The sequence below is a fragment of the Nilaparvata lugens genome, chromosome 8 (genome assembly GCF_014356525.2).
Source record: "Nilaparvata lugens isolate BPH chromosome 8, ASM1435652v1, whole genome shotgun sequence".
NCBI lineage: Eukaryota > Metazoa > Arthropoda > Insecta > Hemiptera > Delphacidae > Nilaparvata > Nilaparvata lugens.
In genome coordinates this window covers 15,226,327-15,250,735 of record NC_052511.1, presented here as the reverse complement: position 1 = coordinate 15,250,735, position 24,409 = coordinate 15,226,327, and the positions used below count along the sequence as shown (strand labels likewise).

The following is a 24,409-nucleotide window of genomic DNA, read 5'->3' as shown; positions in this document are numbered from 1 at the left end:
AGCTAGGCAAACGAGATCCAGAAGTATAACCGCTCATAATATCATGCACATTGTTTATCAATAATCGACTCAAAAACGTTTATTTTCTATCTGTTCTCTATAATATTATATTGAAGATTCCTGAGTTTCCATAAGAATTGAAAAATATCCATAACGATTAACAATATTAAAGAATAGATTCAGCAAAAACCGTAACGTTTTGTGCTCTAATAGTTACTATTTCGTAATGAATAAAATCAGTTTTGAAATTGACGACGGAGAAATCTCTTTATCAATTAATCAAATATAGATTAATTGGAAGGTGGCTGATTGAGACAAACATGTAGAAAGAATAAATTGCTCCAAAGATCGGATATTTCATAATAGAGGATGGATCGCTCGGTTTGAGAGTGGAGTTGTTTTTTTTAATTTGAAGGGATTGAATTAATTAATATCTTTGATGAAAGAGCTAAATTTTGAATATGACAGATGCATCCGACAGCTTCAGTATGAGATTAATGATGAATATTTTCTTCTCAATTTACAGTTAGAGATTCTCCAAACAAATTAAAAAACGTTATTGATTAATTGAGAAGTTGGTTGAAATTCAAGATGTTCAGATAGATGAGAAACAATTATAATTATTATTTGACACTGTTTCTGTTGATTTTATAGAACTATATGTAACATGAAAAGCAGTATTTTGTTGTTCAGTGATTTCATTTATAAAAACATGGTCATCATGATGAAATAATTTTGTTAGTTGAACGTATTCAATCAACAAATCATGGGAACTGACGATTATACCACTATCTTGACGCAAGTTTGGTATGAAGAAAAGTGTCCAAGACAAGAAAGATTGTGTTCCATTCCAACAATAGAAATCAACTACGAAAAAAGTTTTTCTGGTTCTCTTATTACGTTTTGCAAAAATTATGAATATATTTTTCCACTCGCCTATAATATTCATTGAATTTGAAACTTTTCGAATGGATCTTATGAATTTGATAACTAATACTCGATCTCCACATGTCAAGAGTCACCTGCAATTCTCATCGTTTTGCGGAGAATAAAGTGCTTGGGGACGAATAAAATGGAATGAAATGTCAACAGTGAAAAAAGCCACTCACCACTGAGTGATGAAATCGGGACTAATTGAATAGACCGGGTTGGTGCTGTTTGCAAAATCGGTTGCGTTATCCCCATAGTCCAGATATGAGTCTGTCTCCTCCATATCACCTTCTAGTCACCCCTTTCATCTGCAAAATAAACAAGATACAACATTAAAAATATTAATAATCATGGGCAACTGAGAATTTCAGTATGGAGTAGAATAAAAAAAATATAATCCATTTATTATTATAAAACACTAGAATATTGTCAAAGAAATTCACGGATTTATTGAAAAGTTAGAGACATGTTTCAACACCTATATGATCTCACAAAAAACAGTATCTGAAATTAATTTTTTGCAACATTCTAAAAATAATACTACTATCGTTTCCCGAGCAGCAATGATAAATATTAACTCATATTCATTCATATAACCATATTTCGTCGTTCTCTAAAGAGCCTAAACATTCCATATTTGGTTTAAAGCTATCACCTAGTCTTTCATGATTTTAATCAAATGGTGGGAAAGGACATTAGTCTTTTTATAATTTCGGTTGTGAGTTTGCAAAATACTCACGCATATCTCGAATGCCGTGCTGTATGAATAAGCTTTGTCTATGGATCTAAAGGGGGATGAACACACTAACGGCACATTGAACTGATGAGATTAATATCTTCAAACCCAGTTTTCATTCATAAAGACTATGGTGGTCCAGCTTTTGACTACAGATACAGAATGCATTGTTGGTCCACGGTGGTAGCTTTTGAATACATATACAGAATTCATTATTCATTGTTGGTCCACAGTGGTGATTGAGAAATACTCGTATCTCCATGAGGAAATACTTGAATGAAAAATAAAACACACAATACAAAATCTGAAGTGACAGTGGCTGAAAATACCGCTGGCGATAACTTATTTTTAAACTGTCGTCAGCGTTTTGAGTCGGTTCTGTTCTACAATCTGATCACACCTGATTGCTCTCGCAGTAAAAACGGATCTAAAAATATTCCTGAGACTAGCGAAGCTGAATTTGTACATTTTTTGAAGCTTTTTGTTGCTATTTTTGTCATACATGTATGAAAGATTTATTTCCAGCTGGTCAGGAGTAGCTGAATTTCTAAAATGATGGATTCCAGCTGAACAAGTTCTGTGACTGGCCATTGTAAGAGACGAATAATGCTTCGGTATCTTCTACCAATACCAACCATTGTTTTCTCTGTAGAACCAATGGGGAAAATCACAGAGAATGATGAAATATAGCTGAAGCACAATTACGATTGATCGAGGATGTTTGTACTTTCAAAGTAGCTGCTCCATGAGACTTGTCGCAAATTGAGTCACGACCCGACGTGACATGACTCAACATACCTAGCATACTCACCTCACATGACGTGAGGTGAGTATGCTAGGTAACTTAATATCATATGATCATAGTTTATAGATTGTGACGAAGCTAGCACGTGTGAACATTGTAATATGATTTCAACTCATCTAGCAGACTCACGGAATGTCATATCACGTCTCAATTTTAGTCTTCAGTAAATATTGGAAAGATTGTTCGATTACCAGTCGGTGTCCGAGGTGTCACAATCAGTTTTTTCAAAATAAGTTTTAAAACTTGGTGCTAAATTTTTTTAGTTACTAGACTTCTTTGTGTTCTATTTATAGGATATAGAAAATGACACATTTTGAATGAGTTGAACATATTTTTACAATTATTTGAATTCGGAAAAGTGAAGATTCAACATTGAGGAGAGAAAATGTCTGCTGTGCAGTATGCTTAACTACGATCGAGATGATAGAGGAGTAACCAATCTTTGTGATCATTTTGAAAGGATAACCAATATGTTATCATCTCATGAATTTAAATCTCTGAGTAAGTCCTATGAGTTCAGAAGATTATTTTGTTTTATTGAATAGGATTTAAAAAAATCTAAAAAAATGATGGTTCATAGAATCATGAGAAGATAAATCATCAAACAGTGACAATGGTTTTCCAATATATCGTTTAGCTCACCAAATTTGTCATAATTTTATGTCATGTACTGAGTAGAACTGAGAATCATGTATTTCCATGAATTAATTGATGATCAAGTCAAGTCAAGTGAGACAAAACCGAAGAATTCATCAATTATGTTGCATGGATACCTTAAACTTCTTGTGAACACTTATGAAAGTAATACGGTTTATAATGATAGCGATTTTGAATAATGCAGTTGGAATATTGAGAGGAAGTAGCTCAAAGGCAACGCAACCCTTCCAATTCTCTCGAATCGAGCCGTTTTTCTCGGCTGACTAGCTGCCTAGACCGGTTTCCTGGCTGCCTCTCCAATGTGACACACCCTCTACGAAAAGAAAAACGCTACAAAGCGCCGCCAAAGAGGGTTGATTCGACTTTCTATTAGGATACAGTCGGGATTTTCCGAGCGAATGACCAGCGCGTTGGAAAACGAGATCTCTCTGACCGAAAGGCGAAGAAAAATTGAAGAGGTTTTCTGAGGAGGGCATTTCTTGTGGAGGGATAGCACTGTCGTGGTTCAGCCACTGAGCCACTTTTCAAAGAAATGCTCTTTCAGCTCACTTAAGTACCTATTTCGTGAGAGCGGGGGAGGGCTCCTGGACTAGCGGAAGCTTTCATTTGAGCTCAACGGTCTTTATTTGGTTGTCAGTTGTCTCTCGGTTGCCGCTTCACCCCTTTCAGCGAGTTCCTATTTCTAGAATCATCCACCAAGCTTATAAGAATGTAATCCGATATTCACTGACCACAATGCACCGGGTGAAAGAAGATCTTCACTTTCTATTTATCATGTGAGAGAGCACACACATATGAGGTACGAGGTACTACCGCGCAGGATCTGATCGCATACGAATGGTTTTTGGAAACCACTTTTCCTTTGATACAATTCAAGGAGACCATTGATTCCATTGATAACATCTGATTCAAAAGACACACTAGTCTTTGTGAAGGCGTAAATTGCAAATCCTTTACAGATGATACGATGTTCTTGATATTTATAAGAGCAGTTGCTAAATTCCCTCTTTTGCGAATAAATTCACAAAAAATTAAGGCCGTCCGGCTCGCAAAATTGCTGTGTTCAAACCTCAGCTTTAGCTCAGTGGTAGATACATGAATTTTCCAGATGCAATTAATCACCATAAGGTTCAATGACCAGTGATTATTAATTCTTACCGCTGCTTCTATGAAGTTCTTGAAGAATACCAATGAGGAAATCAAAAGAATAGTTGATGACTGATTATCAGTAACCATGCATACAATAAAGAATAATAAAGACCAACTATAGTTTTTCTAGTTGATCCTTAAAACGCTTGTCATGAATACAGGTGTTCACCAATTTATCCTTCTAAAATTCCTTAGAACTTACAACGCCAGTTCTTGAAGCTCTCTGGATCCTTATATGATATAACTGAAACCTTATTAATATAATTATCAATATACTTTTTCTGGCAGACTAATGTGACTATCATCAAAGGATGATAAGTACTGAATGCTCTTAACAAGATTAATATTAATTGATTCAATAATTTCATATGCTGCTGAATATTTTTTGGTACCAAGACAGCTCAAACTGTATATCACGGGATGAATTAGGATAAAATAAATTTCTATGATTTGTATGCTGACATAAAACACAAAATATATTCCCATAAAACAATGTATATAAAATTTTCGATATCTATAAATTTTCAATATATATAGAATTTTCTTATATCTATAATTCTCCTTAAATAAATTCTTTTCTAAAATCCGAATAATTATCACAAGCTTTACTAGTATTCACAATATTGAGTTTTAAAATTTACAAATTTGTATTTAATACTGATATATGGACTTCAAGTCAATCCAGAATTCTCTACAAATAGAAACCTGTTCGGTCTGCAGATTTAATATGATATACATTGGTCAATTTACAAATAATAATTATTAATAAATTAAAATCTAATATGAGATCTCAGGGTTTTATATGAGTTCGGGCCGTGCATGGAAGTAAGCTTCCTACATATATCAAGTAAATTCATAAAATGTTCTTATAAATTATGTGATAGCACTCAACACGTTGTGATTTTTCCTTTAATTTAATTTAACTTGTATAGCGCTTTTGATTAATTCCCTAATTATGCGTAGAAATGCCTTAAACGAGCTCGTTTGATTTATCACTCACATTAATGACGTTCTTGACGGTCTCGTGGATTGAATTAATTATTTCCAATAATTAATTAGGCAGGTCCCTTTCTTTCGTCACTGCTGGGCTAATGCGCGGTCCAGATTTCTTATAGATTTCTCTCTGAATTAAAGATATATTTATGGGGAATGATTACAATTACGAACTCTTCAATAACACTGAGTTCACAGATAATTTAACATTAATTACAAATATTTCACATTTAAAAGGGGTTGGCTTGATAATTTTAAAATTTTAAAGGAAGAAAGAACCCTAAACTCCATGTGCATCCTCTCAGGTCAAGATCACAAGCCAGAAGAAAGTGGTTTTCAGAAAAATTTATCTCTTCCTAGAACAATTTTGTAAGCTTCTTTCTGATTGGCCTTCAATTTAATAAACTCAATACAATTGGTCGCCTCAGAATCAGGGCTTCTTCAACTTTATAATAGAGAAAAGTTTTTATATAAATATATGGAGTGATTATCTTAAACTATATTCATAAATAAATCGCGATATACGATGTTAATAGATAATATACATTTAGTTTTTTATGTGAGTTTTGGTATACTCTTGATTTTCGTGCTTTTTAGATTATAATAAATATTTATACAGCAATAATAGTTGTCCGTATTTCTATACATCAACCTTCCTTAGTATATATAATACATCTTTTGTGAGTAAATTTTTATAATTCAACCTGTACTGGTTGATCGAACAATCAGCTGATTCGCTAGGTATTGATTCAAATAACTATCGATTTATTCTAGATCGATTGATTCATTTAAAAGTGTAAACAAATAATTCTAACCTCAATGTACATGCAAACTTTTATTTTTTATAATCCGCCAATAATAAGTAAGCCGCTTTATAATTTTTAATTCTGCCAATGGATTCTCAGTTGTTGAATCACAGTTATACATGTTTTCTTATCATTTTAGATAATACAATTACTCTTTATCGCTAACAATATTCGATTTAAGTTGATTGATCCTTTGACTAGGTCTAACTTTCTTTTCCATTTTATAATTCAATTAAAATTCACTGGTTTATTCCAAGTATTCTGTGGTGCTAAAATACCACGTGACATCTTCAATGTCAAGTCCGGAGTTGAAATGAAGCTTATCACAAACTGGAGCTCTTCCATGAATTTTACAAACTCTTTAATAGGGATGATGTTGAATCTATCAAAATCAATGGATGTAGAACGATACAATCTCTTGTGTTTCATCCAAACAGTTCTTGTGAATCTCATTTGTTAGATGGATAAAATGAAACATTATTGGCTCAAGAAGCTCCTCTTTGACGTCGAATAACAGGAGAATATTGAGTGTTCCAAATAATTAATTCAGATGTCGAATCAGGCAGGATTCGATGAAAGCCTTTAACTATCGATGGAAGTCTATACTTTCGAAGAATAATCTGAATAACTCTAGTTACGCTCACATCGAATTTTGGGCGTACGATATTTTGCCGTCCTTATAAATTATATTAGAATGAACATTACTTGACAATATGACAAACCCAATGTGTGTCAAATACATGGCATGTGTTTGCCATGTTCAATGAAACTAGTAGAATTTATAAGGACGACAAAAAATCGTAATTATTGCGATAATTGTGATAATAAGGGTTGATGCTCTACTATTATTATCATTATATGATTTTTGTACATGTGGAAATAAAAATAAATGAATGAATCACTTCCCATTTGAATCAATCCTGTAAAAGTCCTGTAAATTCTTTGATTGTCATTGTCAAATCTTGTGTAAGGCTAGCAACAGGATACTATTGGAAAAAAATCAATTTCCAATTAGGATTTTTCAATCTGGTATTTTAAAATTCCACAGTTCTCTAGAACTCTAAAAACGACATCCCTCATCTTTTGACATCTTCCCGCTTGAGACACATACGACCTCCTGAAAGCAGACGAAGTAATCAATCATGTGACATCACATCATCATCACAACTCATCACCACTCGGCGATAATTGATTTACATTCGAATCGAATACAACTCGCATTTCGTGTGAATAGTGGGGCGAACAGAGGATGTCAACTAAAGACGTCATTATTAATTAAATTCTCCTTGAAATCCGTGGGAGACATGCGTGGAGAGCGAGAGAGCAAGAGAATGTTGACGGGAAAGGAAGGAGCTGACGCTTATAGGTGATGTCGTTTACCGGAATATTTCAGGAATGATTTGGCTTCCTCTCTCGCTCACTATCACGACTTCTCCCTTTATTTCCTCCCAGTCACATCTCCGATTTCTGTTAATATCAGACGGCTGCCTCCTTCATTTCCTAACACATATTCATTTCCTGCTCCAAACGAACTGGTGAGCAGGCAGCAATCTTTATTCTTTTATCGATGGCGCCGGTCTCTGCCAATCATTCGTTAGAATTCTAATTTTATCTGATATCTCGTAGATTCAATTTTATCTCATCCACATTGTACAAGCTTCAAATAAGTGTTAGTAGTGAGAATTCTTAATCATATTTATTCTTTTTGATGACCTCATGTCAACACTCACACATCAATTTGAAATAAGGGGTGATAAATAAACTATCCCTGAAAATGTATATCACAAAATGAATGAGTTTCGACTCATGTGGTCTGGAAAGTTATATTGTGAAAGTGATATTCGCTCAAAATTTAATTTTAATGTTCAAAGCAAATTTAGATGGAAAGTGTAATTTGTTGTGATACCTCATGCTACAATATTATTGTGGAATGAGATTTGATCAAATGATTCCAGTCATTTCTATTATAGGGGTATTGATAGACATGTGATATGTGGTATGAAAGTTGATCTAGTCTCTGAAATTTTCGAAATGTATGAATAACATTTTGACTCAATTACTTGTAGTCTGTTTAGTAATTGGAGCAATAGACAATCGAGATCTGCAATTGAAAGATTCCTCCTTTCTCATTGAGGACAATGAAGGTATTTTCATATAAAACAAAATTCATCATCATCATCAGAATTCTGCCCTAGGGCAAGTCTATACATGATTCCTCCTTCTGCATTCCTCTCTGTCCTATATTATATAATTATTATTTTAGACTGTGATTTTGGATGAAGTTAATAATAGTGGACATTTTGCCTCAAAAAAGTCTAGCAATAGAGATTTTACTTGAAAATTCCGTCTTTTCGTTCTAGGTGGATGAATATATTATTAGGCTGAAGAGGTGGAACTCCTTTCGATGGAGCAACATCTTTTCTACGCCAATTAAACTCATGATCCATGTAAATTATCAGCCTGCCTCTGTAACAAGTTGTTAGTTGTTGGACATAGGCGCTGCTTCAACTTGCAAGCTCAAAGTTCATGACATCCGACTTTGTGAGCTCGGTACCGTGCACAAACCGTGTATGACACGACACACTGCTGCAGGAATTCACCAACTCTGAATATTCGCGTTGTAGCAGGTTGTACCTCCAGTTAGCACATACATCACTCACATTTCAACGCAACGTTCCAAATTTCAGCGAGCCTTGACAATATGAGCGATACGTGCTGCTATTATCTCAGCGGAAAAATGAATAATTTAATATTGTATTTGTTATTTGAATCATTCATTTCATGCAATCAAGAGGATAAAGAATAGATAACTGTTAGAACAGTCATGACATGACTTACAAGTTGGGAGGAAGAGTGGATATCACCAGGCTTATGAATAGATGGATAGGTTGAATTTTCCAAGTCTGAACATATAGACATAGGTCTACTCAAAGATACGAACAGAACTAGAAAGTCGCGATGAAGATCGATGCCGCTGAATAGTTGTGCAATGATAAAAACATTTGAAGTCATTGATAGAGATATGTAGAGGAATGTTAGCGAGCTGAAATCTACATAAAATCAACTTAAGGGAACGAACAAAACTACGATATTATTACACATTGTTTACATATGAAACATTGATGCTGAATTTATCAATTTCAATATTCAATATTATGGACATAATAACAAGGAGTCACCATTGGAACTTATTTCAGGAATAAAGCATTTTATTATTCAATACTAAATCAACATAAGGGAACGAACAGAACTACAATATTATTACACATCGTTTACATATGAAACATTGATGCTGGATTTATTAATTTTAATTTTCAATATTATGGACATAATAACAAGGAGTCACCATTGGAACTTATTTCAGGAATAAAGCATTTTATTGTTCAATACTGAATGTGTAAGAGTAGTGTTCATATGATCTACAAGTACTTTAATATCGAAAGTCATCCACCAATTATTTTGAATGCCTATGTAATATCTATGTTGTAGCAATACATGCCCATGTAATACTTTTATGAATATAAAGAATGAAGAAACCAGGAAAACCAAAACTGAATCTGCTTTTAATAGAAGGTATTATTCTCACTTTTCCAGTTCTTCTGCTATAGTTCGTTCAATTATGACTGGAGAGATGTGACAAAATCATGATTTGTAGACTAGTATCAAATTCAGTTACAGTAGATATCCGCTCTCCGACAACAAGAACAACCGGCCAATCGATTCCTGAATGCTGTAAATTTTACATCCTCCTTGGAGACTAACAAGCTGGTTACCGTCAAATTGAACAACTTCCCTCTCCTATTACATCATACTTTACCTAGATTTCCCTGAGCTGAGTCGAGCCGGTAACGCCCTAGCTAGTTCCCAAACTAAGTAGATAATGTTTTTCGGCGAGTGATTTCTTGTTTGATACACTATCTAGCAGTCTCATGCTATATGCATGCAGATGCAGCAACTCAATTATTTAGGTACAGTTGGTTGCGTTCATACCAAACAAGGCTCAAATATTAATGGGGGATTTCAAGGTAGGGTCGAAAATGGTAGCATAAATTGGATCGCAGACTCAAGTGTTGTTGACTGGCTCAGGTTGATTGAATGGGTCCAATAGGGATAGAGCCACAGGAATGTAACATTTGTGGTTGTCAATAGAGGGGAGTACAGATTTCCCCAGATTCTAGGCGGAATCTATTCCACATCCTTGATACGCCTAACAAGCGATCCTGTTTTAGGCTGCATGATCATGTTGTTACCGTCATGATGATCGACGATCTAACCTCCTTCTGCTTTCCATTCTCCTCCTCCTACACCCACTCCATCCTCTTCTCATTCAACCCCCGTCTTCTTGTCTTCCTCCTCCTACTCATCCTAATCTTTCCGCTACGCAATATAGAACAACCCCGCCGGTGCTATTCCCCGACCTCAACCCTAATTTGCCTCGGTTCGGTCAGCCGTCACATCTAGTAATGACCAAGACGCAGCTGAAATTTGTGGGGGACAATGTTATGAACGGACCCCCCATATTTCCAGTAGATCGTCTCAAGGAGGTGGAGAGAAGGAGGAGGAGGTGGTGACTTACGGTGGAGAGAAGCGCAGCCTTCCAGTGTGGTAAACAAGGTTCTTCATTGGAACTAAGAAAAAAGACTGAAACTACTCAGTCATCAGCCAACCTAGCTTGAATAAATGCGACTCATTGACCATATTCCTTGATAAAGAAGTAATCATACAAGTATATTATCAATTAAAATAGAAATCTAAGTACCCTTCTAGAATTTTTAAGTCACGAATTGTTAGTCGAAGATATGTCATTATCAAGTGATTGGAGAATAAATAAAATGTAATTTAATTTTTATTTATTTTCCAATCACTTGATAATGGCATCATATATTCGACTAACATTTTGTGACTGAAAAAATTTAAAAGGGTAATTATATTGATATTTTCATTTATATTCAAGAGTAGCCCTAAAGGAAAAAAAGACAGATATATGATTGATATCATCGATTGATAAAAAAGTTGTCTATCGATTACATCATTATAAGTTCCATTTTCGAAAATCAGAAGACAGAAACCTGGAAATTGCAATAAGCTAAGTATCATTTACTTTATGATCATTCTTAAAAAAATATGGATAACGAGTCTAAATACTGAAATACTTCCTATAGAGTGCAGTTTTCATATTTGAAGGCTCTCATGATTCGCCATTTTCCAATCAAATTTGTTTCTATTCATTCTGAATTCACTCATCTGTTATAATAGATGTGTCATACTTTCCCGCTCCTTGGGGGAAAATTTCAGAGCAATTCTTGAACTCTAGACTGCTCTTCGATTGAAATCTCGAAACCTTTTGAGAGTGCAAGAAATCTTCAGAAGATCAGAACCGGAAAATCATATTTCTTATTCATTCATTCATTACAATAGGTGCTAGTCCTGGTAGAAAGGATCAACTGACTCAAGTCCGAAACTCTTCAGTTTAGAATTCAGTCTAAAAATATAGGTTTTGAGTGTCACATTCTGAGAAATTAAACTTATGGTTCCGAATTTTCATGGATAAGATTAATCTTGATGTGATCCTTATTTTGATCTTGAATATTCAACTACTCATCTAGTTGGATGAAACAGGGGGTTGAAAGATGAGTAAGTGAAGACACCGGATCGTTTTAATGCAGTTGTCATAGATGATGGATCGTTGGAAGACTGCTCAACCATTTACCGGACACAGATAGCATTTATGGATCCTACTCACTTCCCAAACAGAAAACGGCATTTTCAAGTTACGGAAATCTTAAAATCTGTTACAATAATAACACTGTTCAAGGATGAACTAATTGAAAAATACTAATGCTCCTTATTAAAATTATATTAATACTATTGCCGTACATATACTAAATATAATACATGTAATAGATATAGTACATATATATAATACGACTGCTGTCATTCGAACGAAATTCCAATTGCCTGGAATCAAATCATTCAACACGTGAATACAGCTCAATTTGTGAACCCACTCCTCTCCATTTCATGTTCACATGTAAGTGCACACATTGTTGCCCCTTTATTTATATGTCACTTTGTAAACCGGTTTAACCGAAATTGCAGGGCGACAGATTGATCGAGTGTAGGGACAGGAGCAGGTGAAATAGAATACGGGCACTAAATTGTTTGATGATAGCTTGCACAGAGGGGAGTGGGGGACGATTTCGGTCAAGTGAGAAGGCCTTTAATGAATGAAAGCTATTTATCAATGGGTGTCCACCGGCAGAGTAATGCCCCTATCTTCTGCCGTTAATTTATCACAACACTTCTAGTCCGGTTTTAGAGCCATGACGTCCAATGACCGCTAAGTTCGGACTTTGGGCTTGGAGAGTTACATTTTGATGATTTATTTTGCGAGCGACGGAAGTCAAACAAAGTCAGGAGTTCGGATGTGTCACCACGCAAACTTCATAATTTGTCGTTTGTTTATCTTGATAAAGTTGGCTTTGGAAAGAACGGTGAAGCTTCAGTTGTGTGTTTATTTTATCATATCAATCCAGTGAAGACTCAATTATAGATGCTACCAGATTTTGATAGATTGCATGCTCCTATATTACGCGTTTCAGATTAATTCCATGGTTTTAAAGATCTGATGCCTTGTGAGATTAGACTCTCATGATATTCATACATAAAAGTATAATCTCATAATGCAGCTGGAGAGGACACTTCAACTAAAATATTGATTAATGAACTTTTTTTTCGAACGTAAATAAGTAAATAATGTAGTCATAGTTGGAAATGAGTTGTATTGAGGTATGATAATTATTATGATGAATGTATAACACTCATGAAGGTGAAGGACTGTTGAGTCAATGAACTTTATATGTTGAATTCATGAATTATTTCCGATTTTCTAATACTTCTGAGGTCTATTATAACTCATACCTGTCTATACCACTGTATTTTACACTTTAAAATAGTTGAATATGTTGAATCGATAAGAACGCTTCTCATTAACTGTCATCTCTTTAGAGTTTAACTCTGGAAAGTTGAAGTTTTAAAATGAAGTTTGAAGGAGTGAAGAGTGCAACGGAGTGCAAAGGAGTGCGAAGGAGTGAAAAGCTTGTATAGAAACTTCTAATGCAACCTTCGATTATTTGTTTCAATCATTTTTCTACCACAGACATAGCCTTTCAACATGTACGTCTTCTCTCTGAAATGGGATTCATTCAACATAAAATGTCTCTCTCAAATGAGGCAACTTGGGACAAGGCATATTACGTTGGCCTTGCCTAGTTGAGTCAATTTCTTAACCGAAACACTTTCCATTCCTCAGTTTGTCTTTGGCACTCCGACTAGTCTACAATCAAACAGCAGTATTTCATTTCAAATTACCTCTCTGTGTATTGAACAAGGAGGGAAGATGCAACTTCTGATGGTCCAATGTTTATTTTCGCAGTGATAATTATCCTCAAGGAGAATTTCGCGCAAACAGAAAGGAGGTGTGAGGAAAAGAAAACGGAGAGAATTGAAAGAGAACGAAGAGAAGAAAAAGAGAGCGGGGAGGAGAAAAATATAAATAAGAGGAGAAAAGAGAACGAAAAGGAGAAAAGAGATAGGAAGATTGAACTCATCGCTATCTACAAACGATAAATAATTATAAGGACATCAGGCATGAGAAGTCCTATCTTACCTAACAAGGCCTTTCAAATGAAGGAGGAGTTATCATCTCATTATAAAGACATTTTCGAAGTAAAAATAGAGTCTCTTGCTACTGTTTACACAGTATCCCAGCATTACTCTTTCAATGATCTATATTATCGTACTCCAACATTCAAACTCACAGATAGATATTTGATACGAGAATGTTAATATTTATGCAAGAGAAATCATTTCCCTGTAATCAAATAATATTGATTGCATAGTAATAAATTTGCATTATTTGTAACTTCCAATGTTCTTTCTCAGTTATGTCTACCTATCCAATAATAAAACGATGTACAAACAATACTACGCCCAGGCCTATTGAGTTAGTGTACTGAGTTTCAAGAGTATTATTCCAAAGTTAGTGATTTAAAATTGAACAGAATCACTATCGATCTATAAACCCAAGCCGATACATTCAATAAAGATGGATTTATGGATAATTTAACATTGTATCTTAGCAAAATCCTGGGAGCCTGGCTTTTGTGTATCCCACAAAGAAAAGAGGAGATAAAGACATAATCAGGATGCCACAAGAGATATTTAGACAAAAAGCTAAGACAAAATTGATCTGACAATGGATTAACCCGACTAATATGATCATCTTTGAACTCTGATTGATACTTTCGTTGTAAATCTTTTAACTATGGTTATGATATGAATAATTAGACTAATGGAATTACTACAATATTGCTCTGCCAAAGTGAAAAAAGATTTTTTAAAAAGTGTTCTCGTACTACAGCGACAACAAGAATTTCGTATTCTACTAAGCCTCTCAGGTACCGGTATTGCTTCTAGAACAGAGAACTATAATTATTGCAGAACAAATTAATTATTCCTCTTTTTATTCTGCTGAAAAATTCTCATCTGATACATTGGAATATTTTATATTGTTACATATTATTATTATTAATTTATATACGAATTATCAGAAAGCTGAAATATATACTAATAATACGAATTGAGGGTTAAGTGAAAGAGAGGGCCGACTGCGCCCTAACTTCGCCTTCCTAGGTCAAAATAAAGGCAGTCATTCAATTCAATTCAATTCAATAATGAAATCAAAAGGTGCGTACAGAATCTCGCTCTGCTCCGCAATCGAATGTCACTCGAGCAGATCGATTGATGATCGACCGGGGAGCAAGAGTGGAACGCGAAAAGAGCTAACATCTCCCGTAACGTTCATTATCGGAGCGATTGGGGAGAGAGTGCGGAGCGTGTTGGAGGCGCGTATATCTGTACGCACCTTAACCTAGTCTTATTCAATCCCTCATCTTCATTTTCAATTATTCATAATACCCATCTACGCAATTTATTTCAGAGCTGCCTAAAAAACAGTCGTTAGGTCATGTCAGAGGCCCTGAAATTGATCAGTTGCGACCTGAAAACTCCGACACCAGACCTCAGCCAGCCAGGTCACGCGATAATATTAATATATATAATTTTAGACTTGAAAAGAAATTTATTTTATATCTCAGTTTCTATTTCATAGTTCATTTTCAAACAATTCCCACCAATTTCTCGAGTTATTCAATTTCCTCTTCTCTTTCTGCAAAACACAAACTAAGGAAAGTTTTCAATAAACCAGAATAATATCACAGCCCAACTTTCCTTAAGATTTCATCTTCAACTTTCCAGCTTATTTTTGCAATAAGGATAATGGATGAGGCTTAGTCGTATGACAACTCAGCGAATAAATGCCACACTACTTGAGGAGAGTGGATCTTCCAGTTATGAAGCACAAGTATCAGATGAGCAGTCAAATCAGCAGACTGCAAGAGACGCGATTCATTCGTGAATGGAAGTTACATCAAGCATCTCTCAAAGCAGCGAAACTTTCTCACAATATTGAAAGTTTTGATCAAAGTACGCCAGTTTTGTTTGGCAAACGCATTGCTGTGCTTTCTGTGGTATCTTGGATTGAGTAGCATCTAATTAAGAAAGAAGGCTTACCTTTGCCAGCAAATCTACTGCGACTGTTGAAAAGTTGGTTGAATCTTTTCAGGATTATTACATGAGTATGGTTTCTGTCGGTAATAAATTAGAGCTCTGTGAATCGAAATATCTCTTGAGCTCCACGGACAGACTTTGTAAGGATTTTTTTCTGAATTGGGGAAGAATTTTGCTTCTTGTTCAAATTCTCCAGCTTTCAAGGAGCTGCTTAAATTAGATGTTAGTTCAAGGACATTAACTCACACGCAGTATATAATAAAAAACACAGAATTTTGTTGTTTTTAGTATTGTCATTATTGTTCTTTTGTTGATATGTATCCTTTTAATAGTACAGAATCCAGGGTTTTTATTACAGTTTCTTTAAATGATGTCAATAGATTAATCAAGACTATTCTTTATTCCACAGTACAGTGAGTACAAAAATGATGAATAATAATATAAAATATAAAATACAGACAATTAAGTACTTGAATTAGGTTTCCATATTATAGATTACATAATGAGCCTACATGGGCACTGTGGCCTGTGCGTAGAGTCGAGTTGGAATTTCAAGTAGGTATAGTGGATCTTTATGAAGGGAGGAGAAGAAAGAGAGCCAAAATTGATTCAAATCATGAGGGTAATCTCATTCAAATGATTGTCTTTTATTGTAGAAAGTCATTCTGAATTGTAAAGTCCGTGTGTATCTTAACGTAATTGGTTTTCCAGTTGTATGGTGAAATTCTGTTTGTATATAGTTTATAGTTAGTATAGTTAGTATAGTTAGTATATAGTAGAAACAATATAAAAACGTGTAGTACCCTTTATTGAAAAATTTAAAATATTTTAACGACTAGTTTGGACCATAGGTCATGATTTGTATTGAACCAATGTATGGAACTGACAACGCTAAAATTGAATGGAAATTTCTACTCTTTAAATTTAACGCTTTTTTAATAAAACTTATTCAATAAATTCAATTATTGATTTTAGTATATAGTATATAGATGAAATTCTGTTATATGTATAATTGCTTAGAGCATGAAGAATAGAGCCCTTCATTGAATAAAGAGACTTGGGGTTACATAACTACAAATTTATTTAAATAACTTGATACCGGGTCCTGTTGTTACAAAAACGTCAATCTCTGCTGGTAAACTGAAAGTTAGGTACAGAGCAGCAAAATGAATGTGAGGGATGAGCAAGCGATGTGATTGGTAGATAAATGACCTAAAAAAATGAACGTCTGCCATTGGCCTAGACAAACCACCCCCACAATTGGCTGTTCAAATTAAAAAACAATGGCGGCTCATACACCGGTCACAATCAACAAATGAACTGTATCAAAGCTGGAGCTCCGAACCTTTCTCATACATCTCTATTCGATAGAGATAATTCATGATCATTAATTCATGATTGGCAAATCAATATTATGCTTTTGCTGTAATTTCAATCAAGGTTCTTGATTTTAACAAGGCCATTGGTTCGAACAAACAATTAAATGGAGTATTACAGATTCTGAAAATTATGATTTCGGTCAAGTCCAAACTCCTCAACATATAACAAATGAGAGACCAATGTACAGATTTCCAATTGGGGCTGTGAGCCTCCTGACTCTCACCAGAGAAGCTATAGAGTGGCCGAGTGACCTGGAGGTTGACATTTGAAATATGGAGTTTGATTTTCTGTGTAGGTTACTTGAACCCAATAACTATTTTTCCTATGTTTTACATTTTGACAGAGCCATTTCACTAGCAAGCATGATATTCTCATAATATTGTTTGATTTTATTATTATTATTTCAGCACTTCATACAGTGTAAATAATGTTATTACATTTTAATGTAATGTAAATAACATTATTCACACTGTAAGAAGTGCTCATAATAATAATAAAATCAAACAATATTATGAGAATAACATAATTATTATTTAAAGTACTTAATTGACCGAAGCGAAGTTGAAGCGAAGCTTCGACTACTTTGTAACGCAGTTACAGTCTCAGTTATTGTCCGATTTGGATGAAATTTGGTATGCAAGTTCTGCAAGTTCTTTGAAACAAGGCGCAGAAACGTATGTGTAACGATTTTTGGTAAGACCTCCAGTCTTTTTGTAATATTTAAAAAAACATAAACTAACCACAAAAGTTACTTTGAAGATACAGCAATTCATCCTCCTACTTTTTCGCATCCACTGCTACCAGGGCATTGTGTCCAAGACGGTTAGAGTGTAGTTTGCTACCCTGTGGGTCCCAGGTTCAAATCTCGTTCCGACCAGACGATAAGCAGACGATACTAATTGTTTTATCTCAATCCAATAATATTTCATTATAAAATTATTATTTTTACTATATAGAATAATTAAATTGATTTATCAAATCAATTGGATAAATAATTTTCAAAAAATCTTTAATATCAATACATAAATAGCTATTATTATCTATGTTACAGATAACTCAACTATTTTAGTTGTGGACAATTTTTATAATCATAAAATTAATCAACTAATAAATCAACAACTATTCCAGTTGTAGACAATATTTAACATCATGAACATTATTTAAGTTATTTTTTAACTGAATTTTCAGTTTATCAGGTACAATAATTATTGTATTGTTTGCATTTTTTGTGCATTTTTGTGTCGCTCTACAGTGTCAAGTCTTTTGTTTTCCTTTAGGTATGAGATCGGAAACCGATTTGTGAGCATTAACCTTCTGCATAGGCATAACAAGCCATAACATTGAACCCACTTTTCAAGAAATACATCATTAGCAACCTCCTGTCATTGTCACCAACAAACTCATCTTATTTAGAATCATTTTTCATCTCACCATCGTCTGTGAGACGATTAATCATCTAAATTGCCTACTGCATAATTATTATTCCATTTCTCCGTCAGTTGACCTTTGTCTTATAATTAATTATTAGAAAAGTTGTAATATATGTTTAAATTGTAAATATGGAGACGATATGAAGGTACCTCCTTGATAAGTCTGGTGTCCCTGCAAACAGTGTATCTAGCACTTCCTTTTTGTGTAGTTGAGAAGTTGATATTGTGGTAATTATTAACATTAAATTAAAAAGACCAAAAAATTGTCAAAAAACCACAGATTTATTACTTAGAAATACCGGTTTCGGTAATTACACCATTGTCAATCTCTGATAAACTCTGATAATGACCGAAACCAGTCTTTCTCAGTATCAATAAATCTGTGGTTTTCGACAATTTCTTAGTCTTTTTTTATTTAAAAGGTATGTATTTGATATAAAGGTATTCCTTGATAAGTCCAGTGTCCCTGGAAACAGTGTCTCTAGCACTTTCAATGGAGAAAATAATAGATGACATGGCTAAATCTTCACAATATACTGTACTGGCCCTTCTCATTAGATTGAAAGTTGTATTTCATGAGCGAGGTCTGCTGTTCGCAGAACTACTAGTTATTTGTATTTTATATTTCATATTATTCATCATTTTTGTACACTGTTTTGTGGAATAAAGAATATTCTTGATTGGTTGACGGATATCATTTAAAAAAAAACTGGAATGAAAACCCTGGATTCTGTACTAGCAATGATACATTTCACTAGAAAAACAATGATGACAATACTAAAAACAACAAAATTTTGTGTTTTTTATTATATACTGCGTGTAAGTAATGTCCTTGATGTCGTTAAGTCCTTGATGAAACTTGAGTAATCAACATCGAATGAAGTTTTAAGATGTTCTGTATTGCAAGATTAAGAAAACAGTAAGAATGAATTAGAAAAAGAGAGAGAGGAGAAAGAATGAGTACCTACTCTGTTTTTGTCCAGTGTGAATGGGATGGTCCATAAGAAAGGCAAATTGTGCATCATGATTGAAGAAAACATCACAAGGGAAAAGTAAGAAATGCATGAATGAGAATGTGAAAGAGCTAGTCTACTATGCAGCGTTGAAAAGACATCTTTCGGAATAATCAGAACTAAGGCTCTCTGTGTAACAGCCTGCATTCAGCTTCTTCCCTCTCACATCATGTACTTTTTTCAACATCTTACTTCTCTTCATCCATCATTTTTTATCCTTTTCTCCCTCCTACAGACTCATTCATAGATTTCATTTTTCTCACTCTTCTCTTCTCCTGCTCTCTCACCTCATTCCTTTTTTTGATTAAGAGGAATCCTCTAAATCCTTCTCCCACATCTCCCCCCGTTTCTTGAGCCTACTATTCAATGACACCTCTCTTACTTTCTTATTATTCTTTCCTCTTTCTGGTATTTGTTCTTCTTTATATTTGTGGTTTCATAATAAGCTGTATACTGTTCCATATTTCAAATATTTTCCCTGGATTTTTGAGGGATTATTTTTCACTTCTAACTCACCCATTTACTCCTGATTTTACCCACTCTTTTCATCCTCTACTTGATTCCAGAAAAAACCCTCTATTGGGTCTTGAAAATTAGCAAGTAGTATTAATTTATTCCTGAGGGACTCTCCTCTTTCTCTAGTTTCAGTTCTTAGCATTCTTTCATCTTCTTCCACACAACTCCATCTACAATAATACATCTGTACAATCTACACTTATTATACTACACAAACTACATATACCTCTCTTGGCCTTTCTCTACCTTTCACTGCCTCCTCGCAGTGAGGATATTTCCTTCCTCACCACATTTATTTCCATTTTCAAGACTTTTTTGCTCTCCCTTTCTACAACCACAACTCCATATTTTTTCTCAACTTCCATCTTCTTCATACTCACCAATACCCACTTCGTTCAACCCCTCTCACCGCGCTTTTCATAACAATCATTTCATTTCCGTTTTGTTGACAGTCTCTTTCTTGCACCTCTTTCTACTCCTCCTCCTCCACCACCTTATTCTATCCCACAATTTCTCCTTCACATTCTACTCTTTCTTCTATTCATTTTCCTTCGCCGCAACCTCCTCACATTCCTCCTTCCCAACATCTCATGCACGTTCACTCCCTCCTTCTTATCCTCTCATCCTTCTCATCCTCAGCTCCTTCTCCTCCTTCTCCCCTTTCTTCTTCTCCTACTCCTACTCTATCGCCTCCTCACCAAACCACCACTCTTCTCCTCTCTATTATTACCACTCCCCACTCCTCTCCACCTCATCTTCTCCTTCACCTCCTTCGCCATCACTTCTCCTCACTCATCACCTCCCCCTCTGCTTCCCGCCATTCTTCTCTCCTTTTTTCTTCTTCTTTTTTTTACTTCTACCTACTTCTTCTTTTGTTACATTGTATTATTTTTCAGTTTTTATTCTTTAATTTCTATTCATATCTTAATTATAATTTAGGTTTCGTTATTATTATGTTTTCTTCATCGATTATTATTTTTGTATTTCAATAATATTTATTTATCTTGTTCTGTAATACTGTATATATTTTTTTCTGAATTTGATTTGTTTAATTTAAGAAGATTTATTCAGCGTTGTATTGGAGGGTTGAGTGTAAGAGAGGGCCGGTTGCGCCCTAACTCCGCCCTCCTAGGTAGAAATAAAGGCAGCTATCTATTCTATTCGATTCTATTCTTTCTTCATCCCTCCACCTCCCATCAAACCTTTTGACCATCTCTTCTTTTTCTGTTGTTGGTCGTCACATCTTCAACCAGAGCCGCCAACAGTATTAAAACTTCCAGAAGCAGCATCAGCAGCATCAACAGAAGCAGTAGCACTAGAAGCAGCAGAAGCATTTTCGCTTGTGGATAATTAAAAAGAAGACCCGAGGCTAACGAGACACTGTCTTTTCCCGCGAATATCAGCCAACATTCCGGACACAAAAAACTTTCACGTTCCTTTTATCCGCTGGTTATTCCTACTCCAACAAGATGCTAACAAGTCAACTCAAATGTGGCATAATTGCCGCATTTATTAGGTAAGTTGGTCAGTAGTTATATCAGTATTCTTAGCTTGTAAGAATCAACATTCAAAAGTAGTAGGAAGTCTGAGTTTTATTTTGAAACAGTGATAACTCTTACAGAATACCATTTTTATCTCCGGTCTGAATTATCCAAACTTCTAAAAATTCAAAATAGGCGTACCCAATGCTTCTAGGATACATAGTCTTCCAGGTACTCGTACATTGGGTTCAACTGTGAAAATGCGTTAACAATGAAGTCAAAATATAAACTATTCTTATCCTTCTCCATGTACGAACAAATTTCATTCACTGTATCACAATTAAAATTTCATAAAATAAAAATTTCATAAAATAAAAATTTCATATTAAAATATCAAATATCAAAATTTCATTATCACATTATTCACTAGTTCAGAGTCCCGAAATCTTTTTTGTTGCTTTGGTGCCAATCAAGTCTGTGACTTGTGCGTGATTAGATAGGGGTGCGTGATATTTCTAACTCAATATAACTTAGATTTCAATGAATGATATTATGATAAATGATGGAGTTGTAGATAATAATGTTCTATTATACTAGAGGAATATAATGCATAACTTAGAAACCAAGCTCATGACTTCAAAATTGTAACCATCCGTTAAAATCTGACATAAGACTCTGTATGATATGTTATAATTATAATTACTAGTAGTTCTGCGAACAGTAGACCTCGCTCATGAATACAACTTTCAATCTAATGAGTAGGGCCAGTACAGTATATTGTGAAGATTTAGCCATGTCATCTATTATTTTCTCCATTGAAAGTGGTAGAGACACTGTTTGCTGGGACACCTGACTCATCAAGGAGGTACCTTTATATCGTCTCCATATTTACAATATAAACATATATTACAACTTTTCTAATGATTAATTATAAGAAATCGGTCAACTGGCGAAAAATGGAATATGCAGTAGGCAATTTAGATGATGGTGAGATGGAAAATGATTCTAAATAAGATGAGTAAAATGACAGGAGGTTGCTAATGATGTTTTTCATTAAAAGTGGATCCAATGTTATGGCTTGTTATGCCTATGCAGAATGTTAATGCTCACAAATCGGTTTCCGATCTCATACCTAAAGGAAAACAAAAGATTTGACACAGTAGAGAGACACAAAACTGCACAAAAAATGCATACCATACAATAATTATTGTACCTGATAAACTGAAAATTCAGTTAAAAAATAACTAGAATAATAACTGATAGTTATGAATAAAACAAATTGGAGATTAAAGGAATGTTAATGATGTTAAATATTATCTACAACTAAAATAGTTGAGTTATATGTAACATAGATGATAATAGTTATTTATGTATTGATATTGAATATTTTTTAAAAATAATTTATCCAATTAATTTGATAAATCAATTTAATAATAATAATAATAATAAGATAATTCAATTTCATTATTCTATATAGTAATAATAATAATAATTTTATAATGATGAATTATTAGAATAAGATAAAATAATTAGTATCGTATGCAAAAAAAAAAAAAAACTGGTCAGAACGAGATTTGAACCTGGGTCCCACAGTGGATCAAACTACCCTCTAACCTTCTTGGACACCATGCAGTGAATGCGATAACAGTGGATGCAAAAAAGTAGGAACATGAATTGCTGTATCTTCAAAGATACGAAAAATCAACTTTTTAGGTTTTCAAATTAATATTTATTACAAAAAATCTGGTGTGGCGCACTCACACAACTTTCCTTGCCGTTATGAGAATATTGATCACCTGACGCTAGTATTCCCGCGCTTCTCAAGTCTACTATTCAAAGATTTGAGCCAGCTGGTGACAGGGCAATAACGCTGGAGACACACGAGGTGTGCTATCTCTTCTTAGTGAAACATTTAATAGATTCAACAGTATGCAATTATTGGATAATCACATTTTCTCGAATTTAGAGCTTATTTTCAATTTTAGGTGAAAATGTTACTGAACATTACTTGTGGAGATTCTCATGCTGAATCTTTTCCACTCAATAATTTTTGTTTAAATTGTATCTGAAGCCTGATAATTGAGAATCTAAAATCAAACTTTGCATAGATGGGACGGAGCTCCTGAAATTTTTACTGATATGGGACTTGTGGCAGTTGATAGAGCTTATCGATGACTATTTCAGGTATAACTTTAATCAGAATCGTTGGAGCCGTTTTCGATAAGATCGCGAAAACCCCTGTTTTTGACAACATTTTTGCCATTTTAGCCGCCATCTTGAATCGCATTTCATCAAAATTGTTCGTGTCGGATCCTTATATTGTAAGAGCCTTACGTTCCAAATTTCAAATCATTCCGTTAATTGGGTGACACACACACACACACACACACACACACACACACACACACACACACACACACACACACACACACACACACACACACACACACACACACACACACACACACACACACACACACACACACACACACACACACACACACACACACACACACACACACAAACTGATAATTAAAACTATATTAAGCAAACCCAGGCTCTATCCAACGGATATGGTTTTTAGTGATTTTGAGGTCATGACTATACGTCAATTATACATAAAAACCGTAATTGAGTACTTAGTAAAATATAGATCCGATTTTCCTCTCACAATAAACTCTACTCTTAATTATTATAATCTAAGGGCCACTGCTAACAAATATGTAATCTATAAAACTGATATTGAATGTTTAAGGAGGCAATTAATTTACATAGGTACTAAAATAATAAACCTCATTCCAAATCACTTTCTCATGGACAATAAGATCAGTGGAAAAATTAAACTGGATATAAAAAACTGGACATACAGTAATTTCTTCTTCC

At 34.4% G+C, this 24,409-nt stretch overlaps 1 protein-coding gene across 1 annotated transcript in view; it reads right to left on the bottom strand.

Moving 5' to 3' along the window:
* The window catches only part of LOC111064140 (muscarinic acetylcholine receptor DM1), a 159,114-nt gene that overhangs the window by 62,161 nt on the left and 72,544 nt on the right, over positions 1-24,409 (bottom strand). The window contains exon 5 of the mRNA XM_022351822.2: positions 1,110-1,238. Coding sequence (XP_022207514.2) covers positions 1,110-1,213 — 104 coding nt within the window. The 5' untranslated portion in view covers positions 1,214-1,238. The remainder of the gene's footprint in view (positions 1-1,109; positions 1,239-24,409) is intronic.